We start from the raw sequence: 15,104 nt of genomic DNA, 5'->3' as shown, positions 1-15,104 counted from the left end.
CATTCCTACAACGCAAATATCCTGCATGTAAAAGGTTATTTGTTTAATGTTGGGAATTTCCCCTGCCTATTAAATAAAAAATAAGTATCATATTCATTACAGTAGCAAATATCTTATGAACATCAGATGGACGAGATCCTCAACAAATGTATTACAAATGAGAAAGTGCTTATTCTGAAATCTGAATAAATAAAATGTATTTGTGCACATATAGCTTAATTCACCGTTTATGTAATTGTTGTTATATTGTTTTTATTTGTAACTGCAAATGTTTCAAGAATGATTTTATTATTAACAGCATGGATTTGGAAGCAGTTGATGATTTAAATGTTGGTTAAATTAATAATTAATATATACATAACATTTTACTCCTATGGAAACTGTAAAACGTCACAGAATTTGTGCGTCTGAAATAGTTGTAGCTCAATCAGAACATAAAGAAAAATAAAAGCATCGTAACATCATTCAGAGAAGTAACGCTTTCAATTACGGTACAGATTTAAAAGGATAGTTCACCCAAAAAAGAAAATTCTCCCATTAATTACTCACCCTCATGTCATTCCAAGACCTTTGTTAATCATCGGAACACAAATTAAGATATTTTCCGAGATATAAATCCGAGAGTTTTTTGACCCTGCATAAACAGCAAGGGTCCTACCACGTTCAAGGTACAGAAAAGTATTAAATAGTCCATGTGACATCAGTGGTTCAACCGTAATGTGATGAAGCTACGAGAATAGTTTTTGTGCATGAAGAGAACAAAAATAGTGACTTTATTCAACAAATTCTTCTCTCCCGGTGTTACTATTAACTGGTGACCGTGTTATCAGGTGACCTTCTTCTGGTTTCAGGTCCTCCGCTCCAGTTATGATGGAACGACAGCAGCAGATTTGCAGATTCTGAAAGCACAATCACGTGATATTAAGCTGTCTAATAAACGCAGACATTGCTCGTTGCTCATTTTGGTATTCTTGTAAAGATTACAATTTATTGGTATGATCGCCCGTAACGGCTGAAGGACGAAAAATCAATTAAAAAGTCTGCTTGGCATGGGTTTTGAACGCGTGCTAAAAAGAGGTGCTTTGTGTGACGACAGTAACGTATGCACAGAGCTATCTGACTTCACTGATTCAGCCGCAGATTTTTGGATTGAAGTCAGAATTTTATTCAGTTGGCTAAATCGAGAATGTGCCCGTGTTAACTTGTGACCCGTGTTTACCTATGAAAATGAACCATGGTTTTATTACAGTAAAAGTATATTACATTTTATGGTTTATGATGTTAAAGTATATTTCATGTAGTCACAGACAAAGGTAAATTTGTGGCTACTATGGTTTAATTATAAATGCCTTCGTTAAACTATATCGTAGTAAAAACATGGTACATTTTCATCAGAGACCAGCTGAGGTCTTATTTGATGGATGTAATAATGTTGTTTCCTTGTTGTGTTCGCTGTTTTTTCTCATAGAATTACTTTGGAAACGTGACTTGATTTCTTATTTGATTGTAATAGTGAATGAGATGTAAATGTTATATTCTAGTCAAACGCTGCAATAATGTTATTACTGTAAACGACTTGCTTCCACTAGCCAATATTTTATTGCATTATAAATAGAGCCCGACCGATATATAGTTTAGCCGATATTATCCCAGTGGCCGTTACGTCCATATCTCCGTAACGGCGCGGCAAATCCGCACCAAATTCGGGGGATCCCTTCAGCTCGAGGAACCTTCTCGAACGTGGATTGAATGTATGTCTAGAGGCCCTCTTTCGAATGAGACCACCCCCGTGTCGATAGCCCCTGGGGTTCGGGAGTTACGGGCAGTTAAATTTGCGGTCTGGCGCCGACCAATGTAGCAATCCCGGGGGGCTACCGACATGTGGAGGGTGGCGTTCGAGAGGGCTCCTCTGACACCAGCCAACACTTTCACTTTAGTAAGGAGGTCTCTTGTTCAGGCAGTAGCATTCAAGCGTTGTCTTATTCGACTGTACTGGACTTCACATGATATTCCGCCATGATTCCAGTTCCAAGGGAACGTACACGTTACATTCAAAGGGCATTGAAGTGTTTATTTACAGAGGTAAATTGTCACACTTCACACTTCTATAGTAAGTTTAGTCTGTGTGTGAAGACAGTAGCGCAAATCCGTGAATGAATGTTTAAAAGTGAAATAAACTTCAACGGAAAAAAGCTGAATGGAATTTAATTAAAGTTGAATAAACTTCAACTTTACTGTTCAGTGCACTGATGTCAGACTCATTTTGTTAAACGCCCTGCCTCCATTACATTACATATCTTTGTCACATCGTTATAAGTGTTTGATCACCACATTTGAGTGATCATTGCAAACAATGTGTTTATATATATATATATTCTGTTTATGTATATACTGTATTCTATATATAGTACCAGTCAAATGTTTGGACACATGAATGGGAAAGTCACCTCTTGTTCAGCCACCTGGTAATTCCAGGGAGAGACTGGCTTGCCATCAAGGTCTGGCTAACCTTCGCCAACAGGGCTGGGAGATAGGCACATTTATCCAGTTTTTCTGGACGATGTCAAGGGGGCTTGATTATGATGATTCCACCCTCAAGGACATTTTCAATGCCTGCTTGGACGATCCTGTGCCTAATTGGGAGATGGATAACCTCAAAATTAGACTTTTCCAGGTATCTTGGTCATCACATCCAGTGGGGAATGCCTCCATCACCTCAGCCAGCATGCAGCGACCACACTGCCCCACTTCCCTTGTCAAGTCAAGACTTAGATCCTCTTCTGACTCCTACTCAGAAGCAACGGGCAAGAAAGAAGAGGGCACTAGAGTCTGCTGCATCCATTTATGACTCCGATACCTTCCCAGTCACCCCTGTGTCTACTGAGATCGCTCATGTTTCCCATGAAACAGTCAAGTCAACTGATGTCATCCTACCCAGACATACAAGTCAGTCCCAGTTATTTTTGAGTCTGTTGAATCAACCTCAGCTTTCCCAGAGATAGTTACGAGCGCTGCTGATATCTCTATTCCAGTCAAGCCCACTCCAGTCACTCCGGAGCCAGTCAAGCCCATTCCAGTCACTCCAGAGCCAGTCAAGCCTGATCCAGTCATTCTTGACCCAGTCAAGTCCACGCCAGTCAAGTCCACTCCAGTCACTCCAGAGCCAGTCAAGCCTGATCCAGTCATTCTTGACCCAGTTAAACCTGTCCTGTCATTCCAGAGCCAGTCAACCCTGCTCCTGTCATTTCCAAGATGGCCGAGTTGGCCGCTATCCAGTCAGTTCCAGTAAATTCTAAGTTAGAGTCAACTTCTGTCATCCCTGAATCAGTCACCTTCACTACCATTATCCAGGAGCAAGTTGTCAACCACAGTCATCACTCAGTCAATGAAGTTTGCACCAGGCATTTCTGAGTCTGCTAAGTCATCCACATATTTAACTGAGTGCGCTCCTGTTATTCAAGAATCAGTCAAGTCAAATGTTGTCCCGCAGTCTATAAGGTCTGTTCCCGATTTGTCACCATCTGCCGGGCCAATTCCTGTCTCTGCTGAGATGACCAAGATCACTGCCTCTCCGCCTGTGTTGGCCGAGTTAACTACAGATACTACAGAGGCGGTCAAGCACGCAGCCACAATCCGCCGGAAGAGGAGGAGAACAGCCCGTGCTGTGTAGTCTAATGCCCTTCCTGTTATATCCACTGAAGCCATACTTATGAATCCTGTCTTGTCCACAGAATGTGTTCCTGCCTGTTATGTCATGTCCACAGAGGCACTTCCTAAGCTGGCTGCTTCTCCTGTCATGGCCACGGAGGCTGAGGCAGAGGCGTTCATTTTGCCTGTTCCAGCCACGCAGGCCATTTCCAAGCTGCTTGCTTCCCCAGTTGCCTCTACAGATGCTGTTCCTGCAAGTCATGTGAAGTCAACAGATGATCCTGTTAGTCAAGTCATGTCCACAGAGGCCCTTCCTGAACAGCCCACTCTCACTGTATTGGCCACAAAGGCCATTCCAGCAGCTCTCCTTCAGCCCGTTATGGTCAAGGAGGCATCTCAGAGTTTCCTGCTGTCCCTGTTGTGCCTCCAGAGGCTGTTCCTGAGCGGCCTGCTCTCAGTGTTTTGGTCATGGAGGCCATTCAAGTGGCTCTCATTCAGCCCGTTATGGCCACGGAGGCCATCTCAAAGCACCCAGCTCTCCCAGTCACAGCCATGGAGGCCGTTCCCAAGCAGCCTGTTGTCACGGCCGCTGAGGCCTTTTCTGAATCTCTTGCCAGCCTAATCAAGTCCATACGAAAGATTCTCGCCACCCTTACTTTGGCCACCAAGTATGAAGTTCCTGAAGGTCCCCAGAGTCCGCTCCAGAAGAGGCTGTTTCTAAATCCACTCCATATAGGGCGCTTCCTGAGCCTGCTGCAGAGAGAACTGTTCAAGAGCCTGCTCTTGCTCCAGAGAGAGCAGACCCAGAGCCAGCTACAGAGAGAGCAGTTCCCGAGCCTGCCATAGAGGAAGTTGTTCCCAAGTCCGCTCCAGAGAGAGCAGTCCCTGAGTCCGCCATAGAGGAAGTTGTTGGCAAGCCCGCTCCAGAGAGAGCAGTCCCCGAGCCCAGCATAGAGGAAGTTGTTGGCAAGCACGATCCAGAGAGAGCAGTCAACGAGCCCGCACCCGCTCCAGTCCCAGCTCCAGTCCCTGAGTCCGCCCCAGTGTCGGCTGCAGCCTCAGAGCCCAGCCCAGTGTTGGCTCCAACTCCTGAGGAGATTAAGTCTGATCATGTTATCCACAAGGATATTCCAAGACCAGTCTCCAAACCTGACTCTAGGACAGTGGTCAAAACTGGCCCGCGCCGCAGCCAGATTATTTTGATAGTGGCTGGCTCTGAAATAGATCTGTCATGACAGCAACAGTTACTCACAATTGCTTCGTCTTTAGTGATTTCAAAATAAAGTACGATAACTTTTTTGCAGCAATGTTTTATATTGAGATGAATTGAGAGCTTTTAATTTGAAAAGCTTTTAATTCGCTGTGCCTAATATTATATTCTTTGCAAACAGCGACAACTTCGTTGCAGATAAAACACACCGGCTTTGCATTCACAAAGCTAGGTAGGATGAACGCATTGTCGTCTTTCTATTCTTCTTTGTATGCCCTATTTTCGCTATCATCGTTCTTCTTAAGACTCTTTGATAGTCCCATTTTCTCTCCCCAGCTAGCTTAAATGTTAACATAACTCTGCACACAACAAAATATCGTACCTCCAGCATGCAAACAATTAAACAAAAAATGCAGTTTAGTATGTGAGGATGCCAAGGAATAATTCTCAGTGTAAAAGTAGGCTACGTCAAATAATTATTATAATAAGTTAGGCTCCATTGTGTAACAAGCAAATTAAAATGATACACATTTATTATTCACAATATGGAAAGAGGAAATAAAACATAGTTTGTCTTCTTTTATTTTTTTAGTTATTTTTATCCATTCCGCATCTCCCACATACAGTATGTGTGTTTTAGCAAGGCATTCTGTGTTGCAAGTTGGTGAATGAAGATACTTGCCAGGTTACGTGTCACTACTCTGCTTTATTAATTTATCCAGTGTAAAACCCGGACACCGCCACACAAATGTGGCTTTTTGTTAATGACTGTCCTACTACAGGATTTAACACAGAGTAACAGCTCACAGGCAATTCTAGTTTAATTTTTCATCAATTAATTTCTTAAAGTATCTTTTGACTATGTTCTGGCCCTTCATATACTGTAGTGGCAAAATGTTTTTTTTTTTGGCCCGATGCCAAACTTACTTGCCAACCCCTGCTTTAGGATGTACAGCTTCCCTGTCAGTTGGGTCACCCCCCTGTTTCTGTCACCCTTACTAAGCCCAATTTGAAGTCCAGAGCAGTGAAGCCAGTTCCTGTACCTAAGAGTGTGTCTAGTCTTCTAGTATTCCTAGTTATGTTTCCCCTAGGCTGGGAATGAACTTTTTGCCTGGTTCAGTTCCTACCCGCCTCTCCCCTCCCTCTATGTTTCCTGGCTACCCTGGAATTCCAAGAACCCGGCGCCAGGTAACGACCGCATCCAGAAACGCATGGGTGAAAAGGCATCTTTAAAAAGATGATCCGTCATCTTCGACCGCATCTAGAAACGCACTGGTGAAATGGCATCTTTAAAAAGACAATCTGTTCTTTACAAAGACGCACCCGTGTAAGCTCTTTTAGAGAAATAGGCTCTTTCAGGGAAATGCTCTTTTACATGCTGAGGGGAAATGGCCGCTTGCTGCACGACAGGGAGTAGTGCAGCCTAAAGTGCGCAACCCACTCGACACAGGAACGACCACCGCTGAAGTGCCATCCACCAACACAAAAAGCTCCCTAGAGCGCGTTGAACTTGTTGTCACACAAAGATATTGGTAGGAGCAGAACGATGGTATCGCTCAGCTCCGAAGCGAAAAGCTGGAATGCGTTGCACCGGCTGCCTTTTTATGCTCACATGTGATTGCCGCTTGCTGCACGACAGGGAGTAGTGCAGCCTAAAGTGCGCAACCCACTCGACACAGGAACGACCACCGCTGAAGTGCCATCCACCAACACAAAAAGCTCCCTAGAGCGCGTTGAACTTGTTGTCACACAAAGATATTGGTAGGAGCAGAACGATGGTATCGCTCAGCTCCGAAGCGAAAAGCTGGAATGCGTTGCACCGGCTGCCTTTTTATGCTCACGCTGTGATTAGCGGCAGCTGGATGTAATCATCGCATGCCAATGTCCATTGGCTCATTTAGTTTACACTCGTCTCTCAAAGCAAGGTCCCACTTCGTCGGTCATGACGTGACTCGTAGTGACCGACTGAAAGGGAACTCTGTATCCCTTCTGCATATGTTGTACTACCTGACATTAACCTCTTCCAAATGGCTGGCTGAATGACAGGTCATTCTTTTGTACATGGAGCTCCTTGTACAACCAGCTCCCCGGGGTCTTCACAAAGATCTTCAGCCTCTCACTGACATCAGCCATCATCCCACCCTGCTTAAAATCTGCTACCATCATCCCTGTTCCTATAGAAGCAGCCACCAATAACTCTGAGCGATTGCAGACCGGTTACACTAACACCAGTAATCATTAAGTGCTTTGGGAGTACTTTGGTTGGCAGAGTCATTTTTCATCGAAAAGCCAGTTCATTGCAGTTTTAATTTAGTCAATGAAGATGATGATGAAAAATATTCGTTAACAAAAAAATTTTCTGTGACTAAAACAAGACAGTGATGAGTAAAAAATTCGATTGACATGGTCCCTACACAGTGTCCATTGCTCCCTACTCCCTGAGCAGGAGACATCTGTTGAAGTTTACTTCACTTTTACTTCACTGCCTGCAGCGTCTTCACACACATACGAAACTTACTAGAGAAGCGTGAAGTGGGACATAATATACCTCAGTAAATAAATACAATTTAAATTCACATCTGGCACACTTAAATGCCCTTTGTATGGAACATATACGCTCCCTTCAAACTAGAATCATGCAGGAATATCCGGTAATGTCCACTTCGCAGGGCACTTACAGTCAAATATAACAAACGTCTGAAGCAATAAGAGAAACATACAAAATGTGCAGAGCGGGGGTACGCGAGGACTGGAATTGAGAACCGCTGGTGTAGAGTATCTCACATAAATACAGTCGGTTATGGATGAAGTGAATGTAAACAGGTGGGTGAAAACCATAGACTGTAAAAAAAAAAACAGAAAAATGCATGTGTCAGTATTCCATGCATGCCTTCCGTCTTAAAGGGACAGCATTCATAATTAAGTACCTATCCGTGTCATTAATGTTAACCTACAAAAGATGTTAAATAAATGTTATGAATACCTACTGTATCTGAAAAATTAGTTTAATTTGTATCTCTTTCGATTTGTCTTATTGTCTTCTGCTTCTTTTTCAAAAATTATAAATATATATATATATATATATATATTTATATATATATATACATATACATATATAAATTATAAATACATATACATATATAAATCACACACACACGTAATTAAAATTTATATATGTGTTTGTGTGTGCAGTCGTTTGCATTTGAAAACCCGCCAACTCTATGTACAGTATATAAGCAATAGTAATAGTTATGTAAATATAAACAAAGCACACGATATGTCTGCATAAAATTCATATGCAGTTCTTAGAAACAAACCTGACATTTGACTCATTATCAAATCTGGGTCATTTTAGCTGCAAGGCCAAGTTTATAGCAATGGTTTGTGTTTACATTCTGTCTCGCTCTCTTTCTCCCTCTCATTTCCCGCTTTAGAAAGCTGAAGAAGCTGTGCCGCACACTCAAGGACAAAGAGCGGGCACCCAAGGAGATTGTGGAGCAGCCGGGTCGCCGCCAGCAGTGGCACCTGGACTATGACCTGGAGCCTTTTGACGGACTCACACCTGAATACATGGAGATGAGTGAGTGGCACTCCACTCTGTTTAAAAGCGAAAGTAGAGCGTCCTCAGGATGAAGCCTTGTGAGAAAACATCTGGTTAATCTAACTCATCCCCTTCGGCGGGAACCGCAGGATTTGTTGTCAGAGGAATGCATAGGTTTCTAGATTTAACACGCCCCAGTGTACAAAAGACGCTGAGTTATTAGAGTTTGTTATTGTTTTTTAGGGTCAGAATTATGAATGAACATGTGAATTAGGCCAATAGCCCAAGCATTTGGTTTACAGCTGTGTTTAGAATCGGGAAAGGGCCTACATTCGCTAACATGTTGCTTACGGTGATACACAACTGACTGAGTGTTTATGTAAATTGACGTGAAGGCATCTGCAAAAGATCTGAAAGCCTAGAGGATAAACAGCAAAGTTAAACATCTGAACACCAATGCAAACTTGAATTACTATTATTCATCCTGCATTTATACAACCCAATTATGCTGAGAGCGCAAGTCATTGACTGATGTTTCCTGACACAAGTTTCTTTCAACTTGACTCGAAACAGCTTTGTTCGAAATAGCTCTGTTGTAAATACTGTAGATTTTTGTTTTTATTTGATGTGTTTTGCTATAAAAAATTTAATGCAAGTACACAACAAGAGTTTTATTCAGTAATTATATGATCTGTAGAGATTATTATGGTTCCCTATTGTGATTGTTGATTGAGTGGTTTGATGCGGGACGGTTTAATCCCTTAAGTGCAGGCGAATTGCATAACTGTCTATCATAGAGACCTGTGCGTGATAAAACTTGCGTCCTCACCTGACACATGAAGTCCGGGATGATCCTGTGGAAGACGGACTGGCGGTAACCGAAGCCCATCTCTCCCGTACACAGAGCCCGGAAGTTCTCCGCCGTTCTGGGCAGGATGTGAGCGAAGAGCTCCATGACGACTCTCCCAGCACGCTCGTCATCTACGGTGATGTCGAAGAACACCACAGGGTTGGAGTCTCGAGACAGCGCCTCGGCGGCAGACGTCTGAGCGGCGTCAGTCTGAGACATGCGGCTCTGGCAGTCTGTGAAGGCTCGTGTGAAGGACTCCGCCAGCTCTGGAGTCTTGAACTTGGCCGCCAGCTGCTCCACTTTCCCGTCTCCCTCTGTGTGGACAAACATACAGACGTGAGGACAGCGGCAGCAGGGTGATGTGTGTGAGGCGAGGAGCGAGGGCTGCACCTGAGTAGTCGGTGGCGGTCCACACCAGAGAGTTAGCCGAGGTGTTCATGGGCTTGAGCTCGATGCTCGGGCTGATGCTGTGGTTGGCGCAGACTCTGAGCACCTGCTCGCGTCTCATCAGCAGGCGGTAGCTCTTCTTCAGCGGGTGGAAGAGGATCTTGAGGTCTCCCACGCCGCGCTCCTTCCACTGGTTGAGCTTGCGGTCCCAGCGGTACAGTTTGGCTCTTTCTCTGAACAGGATCTCCTCGTCCTCCTCACCAGACCTCACCTCCACCTGCAGGATCAGCACACGTCACACTTCTCCAGAGACACGAGGAGCACAGCTACCAGCATCACAGCAAACACTCACCTCAGGCAGAGACACGATCGGCTCAAAGTGGATCTCCTCATTATGAGTCGTCTCTTCATCACTGCCCTCCTCTTCTGCTTCACTGCGAGCCTTTTCTCCTTCATTTTGTGTCGCTGTGCTTCCAAAGACTGTGGCTCCTGCGCCTGACCATGAGAAATCATCATCTGCAGAAATAAACACATGATGAAAACAGCACACTCACAATATCAATGCTGACAGCAGCAGTATGCTATCATACTAGAACTTCATAATACCAATTCATATTAATGCTGCCAACGAACACACACACATGCAAAAATAAACATTATGAACGGCTTGTTTACAGGATGAGACGTGAGCTTGGTCACAAGGTTTAGACAACAGGGCTGAGCGCTAACATAACATCAGAGAAAACAGGAAATACATTATGAAATGCAGAAATGAGTGAGTCTTCATGGAAACTGTCATCATTAATTTTTCATGGAATTTGTGATTTTTTCCCGCCAAAACTGATGCTATGCATAGGTCTTTAAAAACAAAAAAGATCTTATGATCTGCTTTAGGACAGCATTTTCAGAAGCCAAACAAAGATGAAATTAGATTAGAATACAAATAACAGTATGCAGTGCAAACATTATTACCAGAACACACCTATTAGACTTTCACCTCATATGACAACCAGTGTTTTCTACTTAAGCACAGAATAAATAAAGCGCAGAATGTGTGTCACTGTGTTCTGAAGATGTTTGGTGAAAACAAACCACAATGTAATTTATAATTTAGTGTGCCTGGCATTGATGAGAGCAGCAGTGACATCACACCAGCAAGACAACCCTAAAAACCCTTTTCTCTCTCGTGCTCTGGTCCAAATCTTTCATGAAGACATGCCGAATCTATAATAACATTTCCATGTAATGTTTTTTTTTTCAGCCTTACAAGAGAACTCTGTAGAAAGCCCTGTGAATGTGACTGCACGGTTTAATACGAGAATCAAGTAAAAGACACAGAAACGGGTAAACACAGACTCACCTCTTTTGCAAAATGCTAATTCACCTGAACCCTTTGCCAGTTCTGCAAATGAAACCTCACCCGCAGATTCAAATCCAAAAGAGAGACCTGCTGGAGGAAAGCAAACACACTCATTCAAACAAGCGCTCCATCATCGTTTGCGGTTTAGTGCGTGACGTGACTAACTCACAGCTCATACGCTTCTGTCCTGTCCTCTCCGTATAGGGCTTACAGACGCTCATGTGTTGAAAAGTAACTGAAATGTCTCCCCTGTTGAGGGTTTCAGTGCCGTTCTGTGCTTTATAACAATACCAATATTCTTTATTTGGTGTGGTTACTTTAACACAACGGTAAGAAGCTTCCCTTCTGTTCGTGTGCTAATCTTTCAGAGGCTCTTCATGCGTAATAGTAACACAACACTGCCCTGTGTGAGACACAAGAGAGCACTCTTACAACCCAAGACAACGTCTTCATGCAGCAAGAGCAAGAGGTCATTACACTACACACAGCCAGATGAGCTTTGCTGCAAAACTAGTCGCTATTTCGTTTTTTAGTTTTAGTTTAGAGCTTTATTAATCCCCTTGGGGCAATTAATTCAGACTTTCGTGGTGCTTCACATATACAACACTTAACACTCACATACATATATTTAAAATACACCAAATACATAAAAAGGGGGAAACAAATTTAAATAAAAATAACAAATAAAAAAATCATTAATTAAATAAATCATCTAAATCAACTAGATTTATTACATAAACGTATTGCTTCAGGCACAAAAGTAAATTTGTACCGGTTTGTGGAACATCTAATTGACCTTAAACGTCGCCCAAGGGGCATCCACTCAAAATAATCATTCAAAGGGTGTGTGCAGTCTCCTATAATTTTATGTGCCATCCTCATCACTTGCTGTTCATAATAAAATGTAAGACTTCGCAAGGGAACACCTACAATTTTTGAGCACATATTAACAATACCTTGCAAACGATTTTTTGTTCTTTGTAGACAATAAGGAAAACCAACAAATAAAGGAAAAGGACAATATACTTTAATTATAAAAAGTATAAAAAGTCCTGAGAATGACTCTCTGTACATTAAAGGAATTTAGCTTCCTCAGCACAAGATTTGACTTATTTGACTTTTTAATGATTGCATCTGTGTTTTGATCAAACTTCAGCCTATTATCAATAATCGTTCCTAAATACTTGTATTCCTCCACTACATGAACCTGTGTGTCATTAATGACCACCCTTTGAGGTGCAAGTGTTTTCCTACTAAAATTGATGATCATCTCTTTCGTTTTTGACACATTCAAATCTAATTTCATCCGAAAACAGAAAACACGGAATGGCTCAGGCTAACACTTAACACTTGGGGAGTGAAAAATGCAGAACAATACTCGGCAGTGAGAGAGAGGAAGTCCATGTAGCATGTCACTGACTAATAAGTTTTTGCCCTAAAATAATAGGTTGCAAAAAATTAAATGCAGATGAAAAGTCCACAAACAAAAGCCGCGCAAAGGCTCCACTATTTTCCAGATGTCGACTGACAGCATTCAACAAAAACAGTTTTGCATCCTCTACGCCTCTTCCAGCGCGATATGCAAACTGCAACGGGTCTAAGAGTGGTCCAGCAACTGTCATCACATACTTTTTTATCTATTTTTCCAAAATCTTCATGACCAAGGAAGTCAATGCAATAGGACGGTAATCATTCAATGATTTTGACTTTGCTTTTTTAGGTATAGGTACAGTAATTGAGCTCTTCCACAAATCAGGTACCAACCCTTGATCTAGAGAAGATTGAAAAAGTAAGTGGAGAACTCCACTAAGCTGTTCAGCACAGTGACTCAGTGTTCTACCACATATGCCATCTGGGCCTGGGGCCTTATTAAGCGGTGTAGCCTTCAACTGTTTCAATATATCTAATTGATTCAATTTAAAATTATTAGAAGAACTAGTATTATCTTTAAAAAGTGCCATCTTGTTAATATTATCTATAAAAAGTGCCATCTCATCACCTACAGCAGATGTATCAAAACGAGAAAAAAATTAATTATACTTATTAGATAGAAGAAAATTAGCATCATAATTCTCCATAGGCATTTGTTGATTTGATACCCATGTACTAACTTCAGCCATACTCTTAATTCCTTTCCAGGCTGCTTTAAGATTACCTTGCAGAAACACATCCTCAGTCTTATTTTTATAATTATTTTTAGCAGTTTTTATTGCCCTTTTAACGTCCCTGTTTATCTGTTTTTTCTCCTCATTAGTTCCTGAGAGAAATACTCTCTTCTTCATATTCAGTATACCTTTTAACTCCTTCGTAACCCAAGGTTTATTATTGGGATACAAGGTGATCTTTTTTGTAGGTATGACAGAATCAACACATAAAGTAATATAGTTAGAAACGGTGTGCACCTGTTCATTAAGATCAGACCTTTTAACTGTAGAATGCTATTGCTTCGTTCCAAAAAAAAACATAATGCCATATGGCAGGGAGGCAGCAATGTGCTACACTACTAAGGAGTGGTATTTGTACTGCATAAATTTGCTGCATTTTGCTCAACAAATCAGTCCTTTATGACATAGTGAGGCAGCTTACTAGGTTTTGGAACAGTGTTGATGTCTTTGCAGATGCACTGAACATTATACCCATCCTCCCTAAATGGTAACCATCATTGCGTGTTGCCCACAAGGCATCGCTGAGGCACTGTGCAGAATGCAAAAAGTCTTGTGGTCGGTCATCGAGCATGAAATACTAATCAATTTGGCATTCCGGTTGGGCTGGTAGAGTTTGGCTGTGGGAGCAGACTGCATTTCGGTGCATCTGGGGATATATTATCCAGTTTATCCAGGACATTTTTGACAGTTTCAAATGCCATATCAGTCTTGGCACGTGGATGAATGTATACTACTACAAAAAACAGCTGAGGGAATTCACGAGGAAGATAGAAAGGGCGTACCGAAACCGCAATTAGTTCAATATCTGAATTACAAATCTTATATCGTACTATTGCTGTATTACACCAGCTTTCCTTAATATAAACACACACACCTCCTCCACGTTCTTTTCCCAATCTTTATCTCTGTCCAGCCTGATAGGTGTTCCAAAACCCTCGATCCGTAAGGTGCTATCAGCAACTGAGTCATCCAACCAAGTTTCAGATCCGTAAAGTGCTATCAGCAACGGAGTCATCCAACCAAGTTTCAGTGAATGCCATTATATGCGTGTTTCTGTATTCCTGCATGAAACTCACATTGGCTTGTAACTCATCCAATTTATGTCGAAGCGAGCGTACATTGCCTACAAGTATTCCAGGCAACGGAGTAAATCTTTGAGCCCTCTTTAGTCTGCGTCGAACTCCACCTCGATTCCCGCGTTTCCTCCTTACTCTCCTTTTTTGACCTCGAGAATTCGCAGAAGGCCAAATTAATTCTCCAGGAATATTCCAAGCGTGATCAACAGGAACGGCGTTCGAACGCAAGCCCAACAGGAACTCCCTGGTCATCACTGGCACGCTCTCCACCAAGACTCCACCATGCGCCAAAACTGAGATCACATTTCCCCAATTGATCAACAGCAGCAGCAAACGCACAATCTTCCACAGAGTTATCATCTTCACTTTAAATACTTAAAACAATCCACTTAACAGACTCATTAACGTACAAACAATGAAGCACACACGCAGCTCTGCCAGTCGCCACACGAGCAGCGCCCGGAAGTTAAAATGTATAAAAAATAAATACATTCATAAAAAAAAAATGTATAAAAGCATAATTTTTGAGAGCCACTCAAAGATTTTTCTCTGGTTTTGACATGATTTTTCTCCTCAACTTCACTCAATTCTTCACTCTCCTCATTTTCTTCAATCAACTCTGAAATAAAAGTAAAAACAGTTAATTTTCAGGATCCCATACAAACAGAGAAATACGAAAGAACATAAAAGTGAACCCTGATATGACAATTGCTATACAAAATGTTGAGTATTATGATACATTTTCACAAACGTCCCTGAAACTTTCTGTGAATGAGGTACATTGATCTTCCAATTATTATTTTTAATAATTATAGGCACAAATCCAGTGGCGGGCCGTGCATTTTACACCTAGGCCTTCAGTGGCGT

General features: G+C 42.1%; 1 protein-coding gene across 1 annotated transcript; it reads right to left on the bottom strand.

Moving 5' to 3' along the window:
• Window positions 1-6,760: 6,760 nt before the first annotated feature.
• Window positions 6,761-11,105, bottom strand: LOC107684617 (E3 SUMO-protein ligase RanBP2-like; the record flags this gene model as incomplete). The annotated part of the gene is made up of 7 exons (XM_016480916.1): window positions 6,761-6,823; window positions 6,920-7,032; window positions 8,751-8,817; window positions 9,229-9,563; window positions 9,640-9,913; window positions 9,989-10,152; window positions 10,997-11,105. Coding segments are annotated over 7 exons (1,125 nt in total), but the record flags the coding sequence as incomplete, so codon positions are not given.
• Between the last annotated feature and the right edge of the window lie 3,999 nt (window positions 11,106-15,104).

The sequence above is a fragment of the Sinocyclocheilus anshuiensis genome, unplaced genomic scaffold (genome assembly GCF_001515605.1).
Source record: "Sinocyclocheilus anshuiensis isolate Anshui unplaced genomic scaffold, SAMN03320099.WGS_v1.1 scaffold41, whole genome shotgun sequence".
NCBI lineage: Eukaryota > Metazoa > Chordata > Actinopteri > Cypriniformes > Cyprinidae > Sinocyclocheilus > Sinocyclocheilus anshuiensis.
Note: the sequence above shows the minus strand (reverse complement) of the source record. Positions and strands in the feature narration are given on the sequence as shown.